The sequence below is a fragment of the Prunus dulcis genome, chromosome 4 (genome assembly GCF_902201215.1).
Source record: "Prunus dulcis chromosome 4, ALMONDv2, whole genome shotgun sequence".
Lineage (NCBI taxonomy): Eukaryota > Viridiplantae > Streptophyta > Magnoliopsida > Rosales > Rosaceae > Prunus > Prunus dulcis.
In genome coordinates this window covers 95,482-117,019 of record NC_047653.1, presented here as the reverse complement: position 1 = coordinate 117,019, position 21,538 = coordinate 95,482, and the positions used below count along the sequence as shown (strand labels likewise).

At 45.1% G+C, this 21,538-nt stretch overlaps 3 protein-coding genes across 3 annotated transcripts; all 3 read left to right on the top strand.

The window, feature by feature from the left end:
• The first annotated feature begins 238 nt into the window (after positions 1 to 238).
• LOC117625869 (probable galactinol--sucrose galactosyltransferase 2) lies at positions 239 to 6,249 on the top strand. The gene is made up of 13 exons (XM_034357453.1): positions 239 to 710; positions 1,001 to 1,245; positions 1,735 to 1,825; positions 2,043 to 2,091; positions 2,199 to 2,290; positions 2,922 to 3,029; positions 3,099 to 3,230; positions 3,817 to 4,227; positions 4,414 to 4,555; positions 4,643 to 4,710; positions 5,193 to 5,327; positions 5,436 to 5,653; positions 5,741 to 6,249. Exons 1-13 carry the CDS (start codon positions 397 to 399, stop codon positions 6,115 to 6,117), a joined length of 2,382 nt encoding a protein of 793 aa, XP_034213344.1. The 5' UTR covers positions 239 to 396; the 3' UTR covers positions 6,118 to 6,249.
• Positions 6,250 to 10,080: 3,831 nt separating this feature from the next.
• On the top strand, positions 10,081 to 12,771 carry LOC117624092. The gene is made up of 2 exons (XM_034355222.1): positions 10,081 to 11,970; positions 12,172 to 12,771. Exons 1-2 carry the CDS (start codon positions 10,081 to 10,083, stop codon positions 12,769 to 12,771), a joined length of 2,490 nt encoding a protein of 829 aa, XP_034211113.1.
• Positions 12,772 to 17,180: 4,409 nt separating this feature from the next.
• Positions 17,181 to 20,008, top strand: LOC117625962 (ras-related protein RABB1c). Its single transcript, XM_034357569.1, has 6 exons — positions 17,181 to 17,562; positions 17,750 to 17,889; positions 18,025 to 18,107; positions 18,671 to 18,875; positions 18,981 to 19,049; positions 19,654 to 20,008. Exons 1-6 carry the CDS (start codon positions 17,517 to 17,519, stop codon positions 19,744 to 19,746), a joined length of 636 nt encoding a protein of 211 aa, XP_034213460.1. The 5' UTR covers positions 17,181 to 17,516; the 3' UTR covers positions 19,747 to 20,008.
• The last annotated feature ends 1,530 nt before the right edge of the window (positions 20,009 to 21,538 follow it).

Sequence of the window (21,538 nt, the reverse complement as noted above, 5' to 3'; positions counted from 1 at the left end):
ACAGTTCAAATCTTGTATATATTAACCGTGATACTCTATACCTATAAGTTTGGTGATGTAATAATGAGGACAGAATTGTCCTTAAAAAAATGAGAGGACAGTTAATCCCCGTCATTCAATTTCAAAGATTGAAAATGACAGAAAGTCCCAACCCGAATGTAAAATGTGGTCAGTAAGCGCTCAATGCTGCAAACAAAGGGAGGCTGATCCCATCCCATCCCATAATCTCGATCTCTACTTATAATCAATCATCTGGGAACGAACTTACATCACATATTCTCCTCCTCCAACATTGTGTCCCGCTTTTTATATATAACGGTCAATTTTTACAGTTACAAGTAGAATGTGTTAACTTACTAGTATATACATACACTCTCCTCACCTTCTGTTGCCGCCATGCTTCAGACCACAGTGTTTTCTCCATCTCCCGGAGCCCTTCAGCTCAACCACAACCCCAACCGCAGGATCTTCTCATGGGGACGAGGGTCTGTTGGTGTTAACAGCAGCACTAGTAACACATGGAGGCAATCTTTGTTTGTCAGCGCAAAACCTGTCCTTGAAGATGGTGTTCTCAGTGTCAATGGTAAGGAAGTGTTGACAAAAGTGCCTGAGAATGTGGTTGTCACACCATTGACCAACTCATCCGCATTTGTGGGTGCCACTTCTGAAACTGCTACTTCACGCCATGTTTTTAAGCTTGGAGTCATACGGTATGGAATTTCTTCTTGTTCCAGGATTCATTTTCTTCTTCTTCAATTCACAGCTGATCTAGCTACGGTTGATTCAATATGTTGTTCATCTGCTCATTCAGATTTCAGAATACCCTGTTTCATTTTCATGAACTTTATCATTATGAATTTGAGATTGGAAAAAGCCATGTTCTTAAACACCTACAAAAACCAAGGATTTTTCTTGTGTAGGATGGGTGGGGTATGTAGGCCCGTTCCTCAGAGCCAGCCCTGTTCAGCCGGTAACTCAGATGTGTTTTTTCGTGATGCAGTGATGTCAGATTATTAAGTCTTTTTAGATTTAAGCTTTGGTGGATGATACCACGAGTGGGCAATACAGGAAGTGACATTCCGGTTGAAACTCAGATGTTGCTCCTTCAAGCAAAGGAGGGACCAGATTTTGATGCGTTAAAGGAAGCTGCTCCTTATATCTTATTCTTGCCTGTTCTAGATGGTGAATTTAGAAGCAGCTTGCAGGGGAATTCATCGAATGAGCTTGAGTTCTGTGTTGAAAGTGGTAATAATTCAGAAAATCTATGTTCAAGTATTTTTCTTATATTCATCTTCCCTTTGTTTTTGTTTTTTTTTTTTTCTCTTCCCTTTCTATTAGAATTTAGAATTGGTTTGAGCATTCTTAAAGAATACTAGCCATCTGGTTCAAACTTCTCTGCTGATGCAGCGTCATGTTCATTTTCCACTTTATGGAAGAGCAGGGCCATAGAATTAGATAATTTTCACTTGGCTGATCTATCGGATACAATAAAATGATGCTACTGGATGATTCTAACCTCCTATCACACAATTCACTGAGCTAGGTTAAGTGCTTGTACTCTTCTGCTTAGAAAGACAACGTAGAATATATATTTGTTTTCGAGCTTGGTAACTTAGCATTTTGATCCATTTGAGGGAGGAAAAAAAAGAGAGAAAACTTTGTTCCCTCTGACCTTCTCACCCATTTTGCTTCTTTTTCTAGTCTAATGACATGGGCTTCTTATCTAATCTATAGGTGACCCAGCTATAGTTACCTCACAATCCCCAAAAGCAGTTTTTGTGAACTGTGGGAACCATCCTTTCGATCTGTTGAAGGAATCTATGAAGTAGGTTACCTCTGAGCAAAATTTTGAGTTTCAAGTAAATTTTTTAGCTTAATGATCAGAGCACTTACAGAAAAATAGCATTGCATTTGTCGTACATAGAAACAAATTTATGTTCCATATTCAAGCATCATACCGAATCTTAGTTAAGTCATATAAGACCAAGACACTCACACTAATTTATTGAAACTAAAGTATTTTAACTTGTGATCATCTTCAGGATTTTGGAGAAGCATTTTGGAACTTTTTCTCTTAGAGAATCCAAACAGGCAAGTCAGCCAACGTTTTAGACCTAGAGGGCCAAAATTTTAAATATCTCAAGATTTAGTCAACTACTATGATCAATAACGCATCCTGTTATGATTTCCTGATGCAGATGCCTGGAATGCTAGATTGGTTTGGCTGGTGTACCTGGGATGCCTTTTATCAAGGAGTTAATCCTCAGGGAATCAGAGAAGGCCTGAAAAGGTAAATCTCGTTTCGCTTTTTAGTTTCCTTCAAAATGATCTGCAATAAGAAGAGTTCCTCATCATATGTTCATTAACATGTGATCATAAACCAGTTGCATTGAGAAGGGGTTAACCTAGTACTAGGATGATAAATTCCTTAGTTATGAGACCATAATGATTATTCCCTATTATTCCTAGTAACATATTCAGGAGAGGAGAAAACATATCGTCTCTTTTACAGGTAAGAAAAATATAAAGAATACACTGCGAGGAATGGGTTATAACTATGATATATATATATATAACTAGATCTGGTCGGGATCCTCTGTAAAGCTTGCTTCTAAAGAATGTGATTTACTTTGGTGAAAATCCACATAGAGCTAGAATATCTTATCATTATATAGCTCTTAATGGGAAGATGTGCCATTGTGAAGATGCTGCACCAACTGAACATCATATAGCTTTGTGAGTCAAATATCTGAATGGTACGTACGAATTAGAGCAATAGACTTGTTATGGTCTTGCGAATTCTTTCTTGGATTACCCCTATTTACTCAATTAAATTGACTTATATATTTTTTTTTCCTCCTGTTACTTTGATGACAACTCGTTTGTTTAAAATCTAATCACATTCAAACAAACATACACAGTTTATCACAGGGAGGTACTCCAGCTAAGTTTTTGATAATTGACGATGGGTGGCAAGATACGTCAAATGAGTTCCAAATAGAAGGGGAGCCATTTGTTGAAGGATCACAGTATGTTCATTATCTTTTCTTGTCAATTTAGACGCGCATTCAGGCATACTGATTTTCCCCTAACTGCAGGTTTGGTGGTAGATTAAATAGCATTCAAGAAAATAATAAGTTTCGTACAACAACCAATAAAGAGGCTGAAAGCGAGACACCAAGTGGTCTGAAGGAATTTGTTTCTGAAATCAAGGCGAATTTTGGCCTCAAGTAAGGTTTCAATTATGCACTTCTTAATTTCCTTACCTTGTCATCTTATGTAGAATATATTCGCCTTAAGTGGTCTGAACTGAAGCAAACTGCTGCAGACAGAAAAACTTCAGCAACAATATTGGATGAGTTTTAAAAATTCACCACGAACTGTAGTTTTATGTCTGTGCTTATATGGGTATATATTCGTACTAATTGGAGTTCAGCGCAAGTTTTGAGAAAACTTTGAAGTTTCACTGCTCTCTGTAGAAGATTTTATTTATTATTTAAACTGTCTATGAAGTGAAAATGAACCGGAAATTGTTCTAGATTTACATAGACATGTTCACTAATTGTCTGTAAAGTTTTATCACCACTGAACCCGTTTTACAGCTGCATGAAATTCTCAAAGAAAACTGTTTCATGTCATATTTCCCAAAAACCATCAAATTGTCAGCGGTTGTCCAACATATATACCTACCACTTGGACAACTAGTGTAAATCTATGATGTACGTCTTCATGAATCATGAGTATCTTAGATCTCTTCTCTGCAATCTTTACCTTTCAGGATGTTCCATTAATGCTTTATTTTATCCAAACTCCCAGGTACGTCTATGTATGGCATGCCCTGTTGGGATACTGGGGAGGGCTTCTTCCAAATGCTCTTGGAACTAAAAAGTATAATCCGAAGCTAAGATACCCAGTACAGTCCCCCGGCAATTTGACAAATATGAGGGACTTGGCCATGGATTGCATGGAGAAATATGGTGTTGGTGCAATAGATCCTGCAAAGGTGTATCAGTTTTATGATGATCTACACGGTTATCTTGTTTCACAGAATGTGGATGGGGTTAAGGTCGACGTTCAGAACATACTGGAGACTATATCAACTAGTTTAGGAGGGCGCGTCTCTCTAACTAGACAGTTCCAACAGGCACTCGAGAAGTCCATAGCCACCCACTTCCAAGACAACAGCATAATCTGCTGCATGGGCCAAAGCACAGACTCCATTTACCAGTATATAATTTATGCTTTACTATGCCCCCACCCCGCAGATTTTATTCGAAAACGTAGCAACTTAAATATTCAATTCATACAGTGAATGTCACTGAGAATTGTGACCAACATTTTGTGCATGCTATTTTTTGCTCTTTACTTTAAGGTTTCCACACATTAAGGTAACCTCCCAATTGTCTATTGCAGTTCGAAAAAAAGTGCTATTACTCGAGCATCTGATGATTACTACCCAGAAAACCCAACGACACAGACACTACACGTTGCTGCTGTGGCTTTCAACAGCATATTCCTTGGTGAAGTTGTTGTCCCAGATTGGGACATGTTCTATGTATGGTGTGGCATAATTAATGTTAAATTAAGCCTATCGCTGTTTTTTCTAAATGCAGAACTTAAAGTGTTAAATTACAATTTTCAGAGCCGTCATGATGCAGCTGAGTTCCATGCTGCTGCTAGAGCTGTGGGAGGCTGTGGAGTCTATGTTAGGTAAGTGACAGTGGAGCTACATGAGCTAATGGAGGCATGAACAAAATATGATTAAACTGATAGTCCTTCACTTCACTTGATTCTTTATCATTTGCCTTTACTGCTCTCAGTCTCTCAACCGTGTCCAGAATTAAGTGATTACCTTAGAATGTCATCTTTTAACAATTTATTTGTATGGCATTGTGAATGTCTCACTAATTTACTGAATAGTGACACATCCATAATTATCAGCTTCTCTACTTTGTACATGTTAGATCCTACCTGCTGCCGCATGTAGATGTATAATTTACAAATTCTCTGCTTCTCTGCTTTGTATGCTAGTTCACACTTCATAACTGCTTCTGCTGCAGAGGCATGTATACCATTAAGAGTACAAGTTGCACGTTTTCTAAACTAGATTGATGAATCATCATGCTATATTAGTAATTTCTCAGAATGGTGTAGCTATGACTAATTTTAGAACATGCCACAATTGACAACAGTGACAAACCTGGCCAGCATGATTTCGAGATACTTAAAAGGCTTGTACTTCCCGATGGGTCAATTCTCAGAGCTCGAAACCCCGGGAGGCCATCGCGGGATTGTTTATTTGTTGACCCAGTTATGGATGGGAAGAGGTATATATGTACCTCCCAATCAATCCCACTTAAGTTGGGTTAGGTTGAAGATGATTATGATATTCTTTTTCTTTTCTTACAACCTTCTCTGCTTGTGCTTGCTGATAGCCTTCTAAAGATATGGAATTTGAACAAATGCAATGGAGTTATAGGCATTTTCAACTGCCAGGGAGCAGGGAAGTGGCCTTGTGTGGAAAACATTGTTGAGGTAAAAGCTAGTGCTGCGGAACTATCCGGGCAGGTCTCCCCTGCAGATATTGAGTATTTCGAAGAGGTTTCTGGGAAGCATTGGACTGGAGATTGTGCAGTCTATTCCTTCACCAAAGGTATTATTCATGTCATGGCTTGGCTGTTGAGTTAATTGAATGCCTTATTTTTACATATGTTTTTTTTGAAACAATATACAATTTCAGGGTGCCTGTCTCGTTTACCAAAGGACAAGTCGTTTGAGGTCACATTAAAACTTCTCCAGTGTGATGTCTTTACTGTATCTCCTATTAAGGTTTACAAGCAAGAGATTGAGTTTGCAGCTATTGGATTATTGAATATGTACAATTCCGGTGGAGCAGTTGAAGCAATTGACTGCTTTGGTGATGAGTCTAGTTGTGAAATACACATCAAGGGAAGAGGAGGAGCTGGTAGTTTTGGAGCATACTCCAGTTTAAAGCCCAAAGCTTGCTCAGTCAACTCCATAGACGAGGAGGAATTTGAATTCAGAGGTGAAGACAATCTTTTAACAGTAACAATTCCCCCCAGAACAAGAAGTTGGAACATTATTCTATGTTATTGATTGAATTTGAGGCCTATTATTATCTTCTTTTTACTTTCCAGCAAAGCAAAGCCTCACCTCTAACAACATTTGTAATTTTAGTATGTATTCATTTTCTTTTGAAGCAAAGAATGAATACATTGTCAATAACCATCGGCCTCCTAATAATATTGCTTCTCTCCACTTTATTCGATGAGGTTTAACTCTCAATCTCAATCTCAATCACACCAGTTGAACACTTGTTTCTGATTTAGTTCCTTGTTTTTGTGGTAAACCAGTGTGGCTTATTCAATTAAGAGATCAATTAGGACATACAAACAAACCAAATTTAGCCAACTCATTGTTGGTTTATTTTAACCAAACAAATACTATTGTTTATACCATAATTTAACGACCAATGACCGCCTAACACGTGGACGGAGTCAGCACCACTGCCCGCCCTTCGGCATGTACCCTACCGAATCCTATACATCTTGCTACTTTTGACCTGGGACACGTGTCATGCTCACGATCAGCCCCTGCAGTCCCACATCGGAAAAATGGATATAAGCACGCCTCCCAAGGCCTATATAAGGATAACCCTATTCCCAAAAAGGGGGACAGAATCACCAAACGGTACGCTACCGCTTGATCTGTAGTCTAATCTTTACTAAATCCGTACTTACTTAAGCATCGGAGAGCCTTCGGCCGGTACCACACCGGTACCCCAAGGTCTTACCGAACGTGTCCTTTTGCAGGACCTCGATCTTCCGAAGACTAACTCCCTTCCGAAGACATCATATCACTAAGTTGGGCGAGCCACGTGGATAAACCACTTTTTCGCATCAACAGTTTGGCGCCGTCTGTGGGAATCGAACAAAAATAATTCACACTATTCCCTATACACATGGGGACCACTCCAGTACCCACTTTCCCATCGGAGGGAGGGGTGCCGTTCGGAAGGCAGGCTGGAGTTAGCCCAGCGCTACCCCCATGCACTCCCTTCGGGAACGCCCCCTCAACCCAAACAACCGCTGAAGCCGAGCTAATGGTCCAAATCGCGTCCCTGCGAAAGGACATGGCTAGGCTTCAGGAACACAACAACCTTCTGTCGTCCAAGGTGGACGAAACTCAGCAGCTGCTGTACCAGCAGCCCACGCAGAACATCCAGCCAACTCAATCTTCCGAGAGCTTACAAACCCCCCACAGGAGGAGGCACCGAAGGGCAGCAAGGGCAACGCCCGCGCCCTCCAAACAGCTGGTGGTGCCGACGCCGAGGGACCAACCGCACGTCCCGAAGAAGGTCTATACCGATTGCCGACACCGACTTAACGATCGGGAGGCAGAGAGACAGAGATCTCCGATCAAAGTAGACGCTCGGCTTAGGGAGTCCCGGCTGAACGCCCAAGGAAGTAAGTCGCCTATTCGGAGGATCAGGGGACTGGAAACCCCGGAAGAGTCGGCTTCCGAGTACATACATTCCAATACGCAGACTTCCACCTACCGTTCGGAAACACCACGATACTCGGGGGATAATTCCGTGAGCCCGCGGAGGCGCTCGGAAGATTATGGGGCCGAAGAAATTCCGAGCCGAGACCCTGTTGTCCGACTCCTCTTTCAGAAGGTCCAGAAAATGGAAAACGACAAGGCTCGCTCCCAGGAACCCGAGTGGGGAAAGCTTCGGCCCGGGCCGTTCACGAGACGCATCCGACGCTCTCGGCAGGACCGGGAGGTACAGCCGCTGCGCATACCATTCTACACCGGTACCGAAGATCCCTTGACCCACCTTCATTCTTTTCAGTCCGCCATCGGATGCAAGGGTCTGAGCGACGAGGGGCAGTGTCTGCTATTCCCGTCTTCTCTTACCGAAGCAGCCCTGAACTGGTTCTACCGATTGGAACCAGAAACGGTCGATTCTTTCGACGAGTTGAAGCAAATTTTCCTCAACCACTTCATGATCCAAACGGACCGTCTGTACTCCGCCGATGACCTGTACACGATTCGGCAGAGAGAAGACGAGCCACTGAGAGAGTATGCGGCGCGTTTCAGTCACGAGTACTCAAGGTGTCCGGAAACAGATGACAGGGCAGCCTACGGCGCCTTCAAGAGCGGCCTTCGGTCCTCGCATTTCCGATACCTAGTACACAGCAGCAACTGGCGCACGTATGACGAGCTGATGAAGCAGGCGGCGGTGCACGCCAAGGCCGAGTACTTCAACTCAAAACCCAGCGCTTCGGCACGCAGAGAGGATGCGGAGCCAAATGTTTACCCGGCAAAACCAACGTCCTACGAGAGGGTCGACTCATATTCGGCAGACCATAAGCGGAAAGACAACCGTGCCGATCGACGAGATCAGCCGAAGAAAGGGAAAGGACGGTATGGTCGCAACGACAACCGAGGACCCCTACCCAATCGCGACCACGGCGTCGAAGTTTTCACCCTGCTGAATACCACCTATGAGGCTGTCTTGATGAATGAACAAGAAATCATCCCAAAACCGAATCAGCGTAGACCCAATCGGCAAGACAACCGGGACACCGGTAAATTCTGCCGATACCATCAGCACAACAGCCACAATACCGAAGATTGCATAAGCCTGCGGAAGATCGTGGAACGGCTGATCCGAGAGGGGAAACTGGATCAGTATATCGCCCGGCAGCCAACGGCGCCGGTGCCGAACCCCACTCGGCAGATAAACATGATAAGCACTATCAGCGGTGGCCCTACCGTTGCGGGCATGAGCCACCGTTCTATGAAACAGTATGTGCGTGCCGCACAGTTTCCTCAGGTGCTCGGAATAGAGGTGAATCGGCACCAGGAAGTACCCAAAGTGAATTGGGAGCCGATCACATTTTGCCAAGAGGAAGAAGAGGGAATCCTCTATCCCCACGACGACCCGATGATCATCCGAGCCGAGATTGCCGATTATGATGTAGGGCGAGTGCTGATCGATACTGGGAGTTCCGTGAGCGTGATCTTCGCTGAAGCTTTCAGAGAAATGGGAATCAGCGACAACCAAGTCGATCGGCAGTTGACGCCGCTGTTGAGCTTCTCTGGAGACCTGGTCCAGCCCATCGGTAGTGTCAGGCTGCCGATTACATTCGGCACTTCGCCGAGAAGGGCGACGACGTACGATCAATTCCTCATCGTCGATTGCCCGACGGCATACAACGTCATCGTTGGCCGAACGGCACTGACGAAGATCAAGGCGCACCTTTCACCTCACATGCTGTTGATGAAGTTCCCAACCCCGAACGGCACGGGGGCAATCCGGGGAAATCAATTGAGTGCGCGGACTTGCTACGCTACGGCCCTCAAGGCGACCTCGTTCAAACTCCCCGACGAGACCATGACTGTGCAAGGGTTGCCGAACGGTACGGGACCGGTTGACGATCCCCGAGATGAATCGCCCACCATTCACACGCAACCCGCCGAGGAACTGGAGACCATAACCTTGAGTGATGAGCAACCCGATCGACAAGTCCGGATCGGCACAAGACTCACTGCGAACCTCCGAACGCAATTCATAGAATTCTTGCGGCACCATTCGGAAGTATTCGCGTGGTCTTACGAGGACATGCCCGGCATCGCCCCGGACGTCATCAGCCATAAACTTACCATTTCCCCCGCTTATAAGCCCGTAAGGCAGAAGCGCCGTTCATACGACGCCGAACGGTATGAGGCGATGCGCACCGAAGTTGAAAAACTTCAGACCATCGGCTTCATCCGGGAGGCAACGTATCCGGTATGGTTGGCAAATTCCGTCATGGTAAGAAAGTCCACGGGCGGGTGGCGAATGTGCCAAGACTATACCGACCTGAACAAGGCTTGCCCGAAGGACAGCTTTCCGTTACCACGGATAGACCAGCTCGTGGACGCCACTGCTGGCCACGAACTGCTGAGCTTTATGGATGCCTATTCCGGCTACAATCAGATATTCATGCACCCTCCCGATAGCGAACACACCGCTTCATAACGGACAAAGGGCTGTACTGCTATAATGTCATGCCGTTCGGCTTGAAGAACGCTGGGGCAACTTATCAAAGGCTCGTCAACAAAATCTTCGCCGGTTACATCGGCAACATCATGGAGGTTTACGTTGACGACATGCTGGTAAAAAGCAGAACCGCCGAAGACCACCTGCAGAACTTATCGATCATGTTCGGCATACTGAAAAATTACCGGATGAGACTGAACCCGAAGAAATGCGCCTTCGGTGTATCTTCCGGGAAATTCCTCGGATTCATGATCAGTCAGAGGGGTATCGAAGCAAATCCCGAAAAAATAAAGGCAATTATCGATATGGAGAGGCCGAGGACGATGAAGGACATCCAGAGCCTTACCGGACGCGTGGCCGCCCTGACCCGCTTCATATCGAAGGCTACCGATAAATGTGTACCGTTCTTCAAAGCCTTGAAAGGGGGCAAACGGGATATCACATGGACTGCCGAATGCGATAACGCATTTCAAGCCCTGAAGAACTACATGAGCAAAGCCCCCCTGTTGTCAAAACCGCTGCCTGGAGAAATTCTCTACCTATACCTTTCGGTATCAGGAACTGCCGTCAGCTCTGTATTAATTCGAAAACCGGAGAAGGCAGAACTACCAATTTTCTATGTCAGCAAGGCACTCCAAAGTGCGGAACTTCGGTATCCCCCACTAGAGCAGCTGGCTCTAGCCCTTGTTGTCTCGGCACGAAGACTTCGGCCGTACTTCCAGGCGCATGGAATCAAAGTCTTGACCAACCAACCGCTCCGGCAAGTGCTCCAGAAACCAGAAATTTCTGGCCGATTGATCAAATGGGCAATCGAACTCGGGGAATTCGACATACAGTTCGTCCCGAGGCCAGCCGAAAAAGGCCAGGCTGTTGCCGATTTCATCTCCGAGCTCACCCCATCAACGGCACAGCCGACGCCCGAGGCAGTTACCGGGATCGCTCTGCCGGACGCAATGGACACCGAACGGTTTGACACCACAACTCCCATATGGGGTTTGCACGTCGACGGCTCGGCAAACCAGCAAGGGTGCGGAGCAGGCTTGGTACTGACGACACCGGACGGACTGAAGATCGAGTACGCCCTCCGATTCGACTTCCGGACCTCCAACAACGAAGCGGAATATGAGGCACTCTTGGCCGGCCTTCGGTTAGCCAAGAGCATGAATGCAAAGCAAGTCCGAATTCACAGCGACTCCCAGCTCATTGTGAACCAGGTAACGGCAGACTTCGCCGCCAAGGATGCCTCCATGCACGCCTACCTTTCAACCGCCCATCAGCTACTCCGAAGTTTCCAAGCATACGAGATCAAACAGATCCCCAGAGGCGAAAACAGCCATGCCGATGCTTTGGCAAGACTCGCTTCGGCGATAAACGACAAAGTCGGAAGAAAGGTACCAGTGGAGATCCTTGCCCAACCGAGCACGGTAACCTCCGAAGCGTGTGCCGTACGGTATGAGGATACATGGATGTCTCCCATCTACTTATACCTGACGAACGGCACCCTTCCTGAGGATAAAGCCCAGGCCCGGAAGCTGAAATACCGATCAGCAAGATACACAGTCATCAACGATGTACTCTACAAACGTGGCTACACCACCCCGTATCTGAAATGTCTCACGGCAGAACATGGGGACTATGTCCTTCGGGAAATTCACAACGGTGTATGTGGCGACCATTCCGGGTCCCGATCCCTCGCCTACAAAGTCTTTCGGCAGGGATACTTTTGGCCAACCATGCATCAGGACGCCAATACACTGGTGAGGAAGTGCGACAAATGCCAACGCTTCGGTAACGTGCCACATATCCCTGCTGAACCTCTCACACCGATTATAAGTCCTTGGCCTTTCGCGCAATGGGGACTGGACCTGATTGGCCCAATGCCGCAAGGCAAGGGGCAGGTAAAATATGCAGTGGTTGCCGTTGACTACTTCACCAAATGGGTTGAAGCCGAACCTCTTGCAACCATAACGGCAGCAAAGATTGAAGATTTCGTCTGGACTCACATTTGCTGCCGATTCGGTATCCCGTATGCAATCATCACCGATAACGGCAGGCAATTTGATTCGGAACTCTTCCGGCAATTTTGCACCCGTTTGAAGATCAACTTGTTTTTCGCATCGCCTGCCCATCCCCAGTCGAACGGTCAGGTTGAAGCAATAAACAAAATAGTGAAGAAACTACTGAAACGGCAGCTAGACAAGGCCAAAGGAGCCTGGCCGGAAAAGCTTCCAGAGGCACTTTGGGCCATTCGGACGTCCTACCGAACGTCCACAGGAGAAACCCCTTTTTCCTTGGCCTTTGGTTCGGAAGCGGTGGTGCCTGTGGAAATCGGCGAGCCTTCCTACCGAACGGAAACCTTCGCGCCAAAGCAGAACGAGGAGGCAATGTCTCTTAGCCTTGACCTGCTCGAGGAACACCGAGCACAGGCCAACCTTCGGAATGAAGCCTACAAGCAGCGGGTGTCTCGGTATTACGACTCTAGGGTCCGACCCCGCTCTTTCCGAATCGGGGACTGGGTCATGCGCAAGGTATCGCTTGCAACGAAGGATACCACGGAAGGAACCCTCGGACCTTCCTGGGAAGGACCTTATGAAATCATCGGCATCCTTCGCTCGGGAACCTACCGATTGCGAGGCTCCAACGGCAAGGCCCTCGGCCATCCTTGGAACGTAGAACACCTCAAGTACTACTACAAGTGACCTAGCCTACGGCAGGTCGGGACTGTAATTACTCGATGTATTTGTTCTACTGGAATTAATAGAAAGCCCTCGGCACTATTATTTTAGCCTCCCTGTAATTATCTTTTGCCCACGGCAATTAAATGTTAACGTCCTACGACATTCTGTACTAGCCTACGGCACCGAATGACTTCAAATTTTTACACTACAGAACCCTTTGGGACTTGGCTTTTGACTTCTTATTAACCTACGGTAGTAAGAAAATTCAATCGGCAATTAGCCCACGGCAATTATCATATGATATAAATAAACAAACACTTGGCAATTGAATAAAAACTTATGATAAAATTAAGCGGTGCCCTCGGCACCAATGTGTTCTGAACAAACAGAAAATAAAAACTAAGCTATTACAAAGGTGCAGATACAAGCCCTCAGGCAGCGGCTTCGTCACCGGCGGCGGCGTCGGCAGTCCCAGGAGCCTCGGCGGCGTCCTCCCCTTCGTATTCTTCGATCATCTCTTCAGTAATTCCTTCGGGAAGGGGAGGGGGATCGGCGGCGAAGTTGAGGTTCAGCTTCTGGCCAGGGTTGTACCGTTTGAATCGGTACAACATACCCACCATCTCGGAGCCGACTTCCCCGTCCAGCAGGGCAGCGAACTCCCCCGACGAACGATATCCCTGGATTGCCGTTTGCACGGCAGCCTCTACCTCCGCAGCTTTGTTCCGCTCGGACTCTTGCATGGCGTCCTGTATGGCCTCAGAAACGGCCTCGGCATCACGAGCTGCCGCGCGCTGCCTCCAGAGCCGCCCGCACAGCCTCCAGCTCTGCCCGCGCCTCGCCCGCCATCGCTTCCGAAGCAAGGGCCCGCCGTTCGGCAGCCTCTTTCTCCCTTAGTAGCTGGGCGTGGGCCTGAATAGCCTTGCCAGCTTCGGCAACTTTAGCCCTGCCGTCATCGTAAGCCCTCTTCGCCTTTTCAGCAGCGGAGATGGCTCGCTTGGCGCAGAGCCACATCTCCATGGACGCCTGCACACAAATAAAACAGTCAGAAAGCCTACATCGGTAAAAAAGAAGGGATGGCAAGGCCGAAAGTGAGATTCTTACCGCTGCCTGCAATCGGAAGGCACGGCCAGCCTGCTCCCGAAGAAGCTTCTTCGGCAACTCGTCAACCTCTGGCAGCTCCATTTGGGATCCGAGGATCATGTGGTTGACAAATTACACTGTCTTCGAGGGACAGGCGATGGTGACGGCCTCGGTAGGCCCGTCCTCGTCCTCCGCTGCAAAGACGGCCCTTGGAGCCTCCGAAGGACGGCTCCGTTTGGAAACTGGCGAAGCCTCCAAATCGACCGTCATCGGTCGCTTACCTGCCGCCCTTGAAGCCGCTGCGTCGGCAGCCGACAGCCTCGGCGCCTCCACCTCGGCAGTCGGCCTGACAGCGGGCTCAGAGGCCAACTGCCGCAGACGCTCCGAGAGGACAACGTCCTCCGGGTCCGTCTCTTGCCGAACGGCAGGGGCCTCGAGTTGTTTCTTCTTCTTCTTCTCGAGGCCCATCATCAAGCGCCGCCTCGAAGATTCGTTCATCTTCTTGGCCTCGGCAGCCATCCTTGCGTCCGTCACTGGTCAAGGACAACCTGTTAGTCGGTATGCACAAACGAAAGAAAAACATACAAAACGTAGAAGCATGTATACTCACTCTCGGCAGGGTCGACAAGCCTAGCTCTGATGAGATTATCGGTGAAGAGGAAACGCGGATACCCTCGCTCGGCAGCGGGTACCTTCAGCCGTACCCTGTCGATCTGTCGAATCTCGCCTTGGGTAGGAGTCGGCTGCTTGAGCTTGCCTGTCCAAAAAAAAAAAAAACAATAATAATCAGTATAAGATAAAGAGGAAAAGCCAGACTGCCTACCGATCTGCAACTAGGAACCCTACCGGCGGTTTGGAAAGTCGTGGGCACTGGGAACAGCGGGCGCACTCCCGACGGCGATTCCCAATCTCCGGAGAGTAGCACTCGCCGATTCCTCCACGACTTCTGGGAAGTCGGCACCGAGCTGATAAAGTGCCCCCGCTCGGAAGCCTTCAGGCAGTTCGCCTGAACCCAGCCACCATGATCGGCACTCTTTGACTTGGTGACGCTGTAGAGGTGGGAGAACTGTTCGTAGGAGGGCTCCCCCTCCCCGGCAATCCCAAATGCCGTTATCACCCCCATCAGAGCCACCCAGAAGTTGGGATTGTATTGGCCCGGGGCGTACCCGATCTGGGCAAGAACCTTCTGGACGGCAGGCTGCAACGGCAGCCTGACTCCTTGCACCATCATATCGGTAAAGAAGGCGACCTCGCCATCTCCGGGGTCGCTGAGGGACTCGGTCGGACTCGGGATCCTCATTTTCACCGAGTCAGGAATGTGGTATTCGGCCCTAATCCTTTGGAGCTCCCGTTCGGTAAGCTTGTTCGGCTCCAGGTAGTCGACCCCGAACAAAGCCCTCTGAGGGATCCCCACCGGTACCCTAGGCGGCCCTCGGTGGACGATGGTTACCCTCGGTCGAGAAGGACCGGCAGTATCCTCACCACGGCCAGAAGTGGAGGCCACGGGCTGGTCATCAAACGGCCCAACGTGGGTACCATCCTTATACACTGCAGCTATAGGGAACGGCTGCCCCGTCATCAGCCCCTTACCGACACCATGGGTAGGAACGGAGATCGCCTCCTCACCGATAATTTCCACATCGGTGTCCTCCTGACCCTCGGCGTCGAAGCTTACAGACGGACTAGATGTGTCCCAGCCCGATGATAACTCTTCATCGAATGCGTTGGGCTCACTGCCGAAGGAAGACTCGCTAGCAGACATCTACAAAAAGGAAAGGAAACGAAGGCTAAGGTGGATGTGTTGTAAACTACCCTACCGACGCCTAAGCCACTACCTATAGTCCTCTAGACTACCGGAGGAAAGCTCCTAGGACAATCGGCGAGGCCTATACTAGAAGGCATGCACGAAATACGAGAATTAAAGGAGAGTGAGGATACCGAACGGTATCTTACCTTGGGTGTTGTTCAAGCTTTAATTGCCGAGGACTCCTCAGAAAATCGCTCTGACTGCCGTCCACGCGCTTCGGAAATCGCCTTGGTTGCCGAAAACTCGTGCGAAAATCGCCTTGTTTGTCGTAAACACTCTTCGGAAATCGCCTACGCAGAGCTCTCGCTTCAACTCTCAAACGCAAAGTGAGTGTTGCACCCGGAACGGCCTCAATTTATAGGGAGATGGCTGCAACGGTATTTCTCGGGAACCCAAACGGCTCATAATGGCAGCCGTCAGGCGTCACGTCGTCTGCCACGTGTCGCTCAATGGGTGGTGATGTGGGCTGCACGCCGGGTACAGAAGACGAAGCGTCTCTGCACGCCCAGCGCAGAAGACGAAGCGCATCCACGCGCCAGGCGCGGGAAACGAGGCGTCTCTGCCCTCTCCCCTCTGAGCATCGGCGACCCATCGGGTCCCAAGGGAACCTCCCCCAAACGAACTTGCCGAACGGCAGGGCACCTACGAATCGGCTACTGAGAACCAAATTCCCTTCCGAAGAACCTTCGGCAGAGAACTTGGGGGACTACTGTTTATACCATAATTTAACGACCAATGACCGCCTAACACGTGGACGGAGTCAGCACCACTGCCCGCCCTTCGGCATGTACCCTACCGAATCCTATACATCTTGCTACTTTTGACCTGGGACACGTGTCATGCTCACGATCAGCCCCTGCAGTCCCACATCGGAAAAATGGATATAAGTACGCCTCCCAAGGCCTATATAAGGATAACCCTATTCCCAAAAGGGGGGACAGAATCACAAAACGGTACGCTACCGCTTGATCTGTAGTCTAATCTTTACTAAATCCGTACTTACTTAAGCATCGGAGAGCCTTCGGCCGGTACCACACCGGTACCCCAAGGTCTTCCCGAACGTGTCCTTTTGCAGGACCTCGATCTTCCGAAGACTAACTCCCTTCCGAAGACATCATATCACTAAGTTGGGCGAGCCACGTGGATAAACCACTTTTTCGCATCAACAACTATAAATACTAGTACTGGTTATTTGCAAACGTCATTTAATGCTGTCAATAACACTCCCAAACCTACCTACCAAAAAGATCAATTAGACATAGTAAAAAAGGGTCTGGACTTGCATATCAGAGGTCAATCTCATGACATTAGTTGTGCGTGTGTATGAGAAATCCTCCACATTTTAGTTTAAACTATGGTTTGTGTATATATATATATATATATATATATATATATATATATATATATATATATATATTAAAAGAAGCGAATGGGCCATGAAATGAGTGACGGCCCAAATAGGACCAATTTGGACCAACTGACGGGGTAATGGTTTTTTATGTTTTTTTGAGTTGGGGCCTAAATCAGTGGGTGATGTACGTGAAGGAGGAAATGACAGCGAGGACGGAGAGCGGAAGTGTATAGAAGACGCATTGCTTCGCTGCAAACTGTTTTGCTTTTGGTCTTGCTCTGTCCGTCTGACCTCCCTTTCCTCTCCTCTCCTCTCTTGTTTCGGTTTCTTCTCCCTTGTCGATCTCCTGTTCCTGTAAAAATACACACAAACAAAACCAAGTTGTATTTTCTATTGGAATCAGAATTCAATTGAAATTACTGACTACTTGGCATCATACATCATTCCAACTAGTCCGCCCAGCCGAGAGAAAGATCTATCTCACTCAAACTTGTTTTTGTTTATAGATAAGACTTAAGTGAGGGAAGAATGTCTTACGCGTATTTATTCAAGTACATCATCATCGGCGATACTGGTACTTCGTAATTCTAATTGCTTAGATTTATTTATTATTCCTTCGTAATCGTAATCGTAATCGACAACGTGATCAACTTCTTTATATCCTTGCTTTGATTTGCGATTTGCTAAATTTCTGTTTTGGATTTTTGTTTCCTTTTCCGAGTAATTAATTAATAACTAATTTGTTGTGTTGTGTTGTGCAGGAGTTGGAAAATCATGTCTTCTTCTTCAGTTTACCGACAAGAGGTTCCAGCCAGTGCACGATTTAACCATTGGTGTTGAGTTCGGAGCCAGGATGATCACCATCGACAACAAACCAATCAAGCTCCAAATTTGGGACACGGTTTGTAAATTCACTCCTGGTTTAATGTTAATTTTATGGAATATATGCTTAATTGCTATGAATTTGTTAAAGCTTTTCTGTTCACAATTTTGTTTGCAAATATGCAAATATGCAATAATAATAATAATATATCAGGCGGGCCAAGAGTCTTTCAGATCCATTACACGGTCCTACTACAGAGGGGCTGCCGGTGCGTTGCTTGTGTATGACATCACCAGGTATAGTTTCAATTCTAATCTCATTCTCAATTGTCTTGGAGTCTTGGACACAGCACAAACGTATCTATCAACTACGATAATTCTTTCTTTTTTAAGATAGTACATCCGATTGTTTGTTGCTCTATTGTTGTACACTATTACACTTTGTTTTTACCGCCATGTGGTAGATATTACTGAGGGAGACTATTGTGTCATATTCAATAATGGTCCTGTGGTTTTTTGAGTAAAATGTCATTGTTTCTGCATTGATCCATTACAAGGTTCTACGAGTGTATATTTTGATACTACTCAATTGCATTCGGAGTAGGTGTTTCTATCACAATTCACACATCTCATAATTCCTCAATCCAGTGGGGTTAGGCATAATAAGGCTTTTGCAGTATTGCCTAATGCAATGGAAAAGTACAAACCCAAGCCAGATCCCAGTAATCTACTACATCGATGTACAAGTCTAGTTAAAGAGCATTACACAGCTTGCTTGATTTAACATATATACATTTATTATATTTATGCGGCATGTCAAGGCACTGTTGATGACAATAGTTCATTGTTTTTACTCTTAGGAGGGAAACTTTTAATCACTTGGCTAGCTGGTTAGAGGACGCGAGGCAACATGCAAATGCAAACATGACAATAATGTTAATTGGTAATAAGTGTGATCTTGCTCACAGACGGGCTGTGAGTACAGAGGAAGGGGAACAGTTTGCAAAGGAGCATGGACTGATCTTTATGGAGGCCTCTGCTAAAACTGCTCAGAATGTTGAGGAGGTGACAATAGATTGCCTTTTTGATGGACACTGTTTTGTTAAGAAAACCCAATCCCTTTGTGATGTTTGATTTTGCCTTTATTAATACTAGTTATTTTTCGTTCAGGCATTTATAAAAACTGCTGCAACCATATACAAGAAGATTCAAGATGGAGTTTTTGATGTGTCAAATGAGGTTAGCTTTCTTTCTTTTTGTATTCTTCCTTACATGTCCTCCTAACCTTTTAGTCGGCATTTTAGTAAAACATGTAAAAAAAATCTCACAATCTGCTTGAATGGAGCATTTTGTGAATGTCTAGGATAATGATCGACTGTGTGGTCCATGGAGCCATTATGTGAATGCATCTTGTACTGACTGATTGCAGAGTAAATTTCTTATATGATTGCTAATTATCCTTGCTTAGAATTTAGAGCAGTCTGAAATGTAATGGGTAAGCTCACACTTGAAATATATAGAGTATCTGTTGAAATCTCTGTACTAATACAGAGATGAGGCTGGGTTGGACTCATGTTTCGAAGTATTGACTCTGAAAATATTTGAAATTGTTCCACCATCACTAATTATTACCTTATACCTATCATGTCATTCTCTTTGTATAGTTACCCGTACATTAAACCACTACTGATTGGACCTGCAATAAATAGACAATACCACAATAAAGTCAAAATGAACAAGAAATTCCTTCCGGCGAATATTCAGATACAAAGTAAACAATTTGTAGTATTGAATGAATGAGAGCCGTATGGGCTTTATTCTCAAATCTTGGTCTTGTTTGCAGTCTTATGGCATAAAAGTTGGATATGGTGGAATTCCGGGACCATCAGGAGGCAGAGATGGCTCTTCCTCTCAAGCTGGAGGCTGTTGCAGTTGAAGTTTGATTTCATTTTTCACATGAATGCAACTTATCTGGTGTATTTTACATTCTTGATTTTTTTTTTTATAACACTCTTTTGGTGGTTAAATATGAAGATTATGAATCCTTTTCTTTATAAAGAACGTCTTAAAATTGAAATATCTGTATAATTTTTCTTGATGTTCTAATTTGATTGTAAATTAAAGTCATTTGAATTTAACTCTGTTGAATGAAACTGCAGATTGTGAATAGAGAGAGAGACTCATTATTCTATGCTTTATTGGTGTTGTTCAAAATAACAAATAACGAGTCCTGCAGTCAGTAGCCACACTACAATTGGTGGCCTTGAATTATGAATTTATGAATTTTTTTTTTTCCTTTTCCGTTCTCTTGTCTTGCATTGGAATGGTCTTTCCACGAATATCCCCTTTTATTTTTATTTTTATGTTTTTCCAACATATCGACCGAAGGATTAGGCTACACGAATCCTAGAAAACATTTGAAAAATGAAAATGTGGTATCAACTATCAAAACATTTGTGGTTGTTTAAAATCATTTTCATTAATGAATTCTCTCTTCTTTTTTTTGTTTAAAAATAAAAATAAAAATGAATTCTCTTATTTTTGGGGTTTTGTTAATGAATTTTCGCAAATAAATTTTCGCATTTTAAGGTTTCACTAATAAATCGCATTTCATGGTTTTAAGAATGAATTTTGGCATTTTGGCGTTTCGTCAAAGCTTTTTTGCATTTTAGGATTTCATGAATGAATTTTTTCGTTTTAGGGTTTTGTTAATGAATTTGTGCATTTGAAGGTTTCGATAATGAATTTTCACATTTCGTGGTTTCAAGAATGAATTTTTGCATTTTGACCTAGTGAAACCTTAAAATGCAAAACTCATTGACGAAACCACGAAATGCGAAAATTCATTCTTAGAATCACAAAATGAAAAAATTCATTCTTGACACCATGAAATACGAAAATTCCTTTGTATGCCCCAAAATGCGAAAAACTCATTAACGAAACCTCAAAATGCAAAAAAATCTTAGACAAAACCTCAAAATGTGAAAATTCATTGATGAAACCTCAAAATGCTACAATTAATTAGCAAAACCCTAAAATGAGAAAATTCATTCACGAAACCCGAAAATGCTAAAATTCATTCTTGAAACCACAAAATGCTAAAATTCATGTGAAGTCCCATTGCGAAAATTCATTCATGAAACCCTAAAACGCGATAATTCATTCATGAAACCCTAAAATGTGAAAATTCATTTGTGAAACTTCAAAATGCGACAATTCATGACTAAAGCTCAAAATATGAATATTCATTGACGAAACCCCAAAATGCAACAATTCAATAGCAAAATCCTAAAATGTGAAAAATTCATAATCTTGAAATCACATAACGCAAAAATTCATTAGCGAAACACCAAACTATGAAAATTAATTTGTAACACCCCAAAATGTGAAAGTTCATTGACGAAACCCCAAAATGCGAAAATTCATTAACGTAACCCCAAAATTCGACAATTCATTTTTGATACCCAAAATGTGAAAATCATTCACGAAACCCCAAAATGTGAAAATTTATTGACGAAACCCCAAAATTCAAAAACTCATTAGGGAAACCTCAAAATGCATTAATTTATGTGAAGCCCCAAAATGCGAAAAATTCATTGACGAAATCCCTAAATGCGAAATTTATTGGCGAAACCCTAAAATGCGAAATTCATTAGCGAAACCCTAAAATGAGAAAATTCATTATTGAAACCACAAAATGCAAAAATTCATTTATGATACCTCAAAAT

Excerpts from the sequence above, each read along its gene's own strand:
- LOC117625962 (XM_034357569.1), top strand. The coding sequence starts at position 17,517 with ATGTCTTACGCGTATTTATTCAAGTACATCATCATCGGCGATACTG. Across the intron at positions 17,563-17,749 it reads CATCATCATCGGCGATACTG|GAGTTGGAAAATCATGTCTT; the intron begins GTACTTCGTAAT and ends TGTGTTGTGCAG. Across the intron at positions 17,890-18,024 it reads AGCTCCAAATTTGGGACACG|GCGGGCCAAGAGTCTTTCAG; the intron begins GTTTGTAAATTC and ends ATAATATATCAG.
- LOC117624092 (XM_034355222.1), top strand. The coding sequence starts at position 10,081 with ATGCCGTTCGGCTTGAAGAACGCTGGGGCAACTTATCAAAGGCTCGTC. Across the intron at positions 11,971-12,171 it reads TGCCGCAAGGCAAGGGGCAG|ATCAACTTGTTTTTCGCATC; the intron begins GTAAAATATGCA and ends ACCCGTTTGAAG.
- LOC117625869 (XM_034357453.1), top strand. The coding sequence starts at position 397 with ATGCTTCAGACCACAGTGTTTTCTCCATCTCCCGGAGCCCTTCAGCTC. Across the intron at positions 1,246-1,734 it reads TGAGTTCTGTGTTGAAAGTG|GTGACCCAGCTATAGTTACC; the intron begins GTAATAATTCAG and ends TCTAATCTATAG. Across the intron at positions 2,092-2,198 it reads CTCTTAGAGAATCCAAACAG|ATGCCTGGAATGCTAGATTG; the intron begins GCAAGTCAGCCA and ends TTCCTGATGCAG.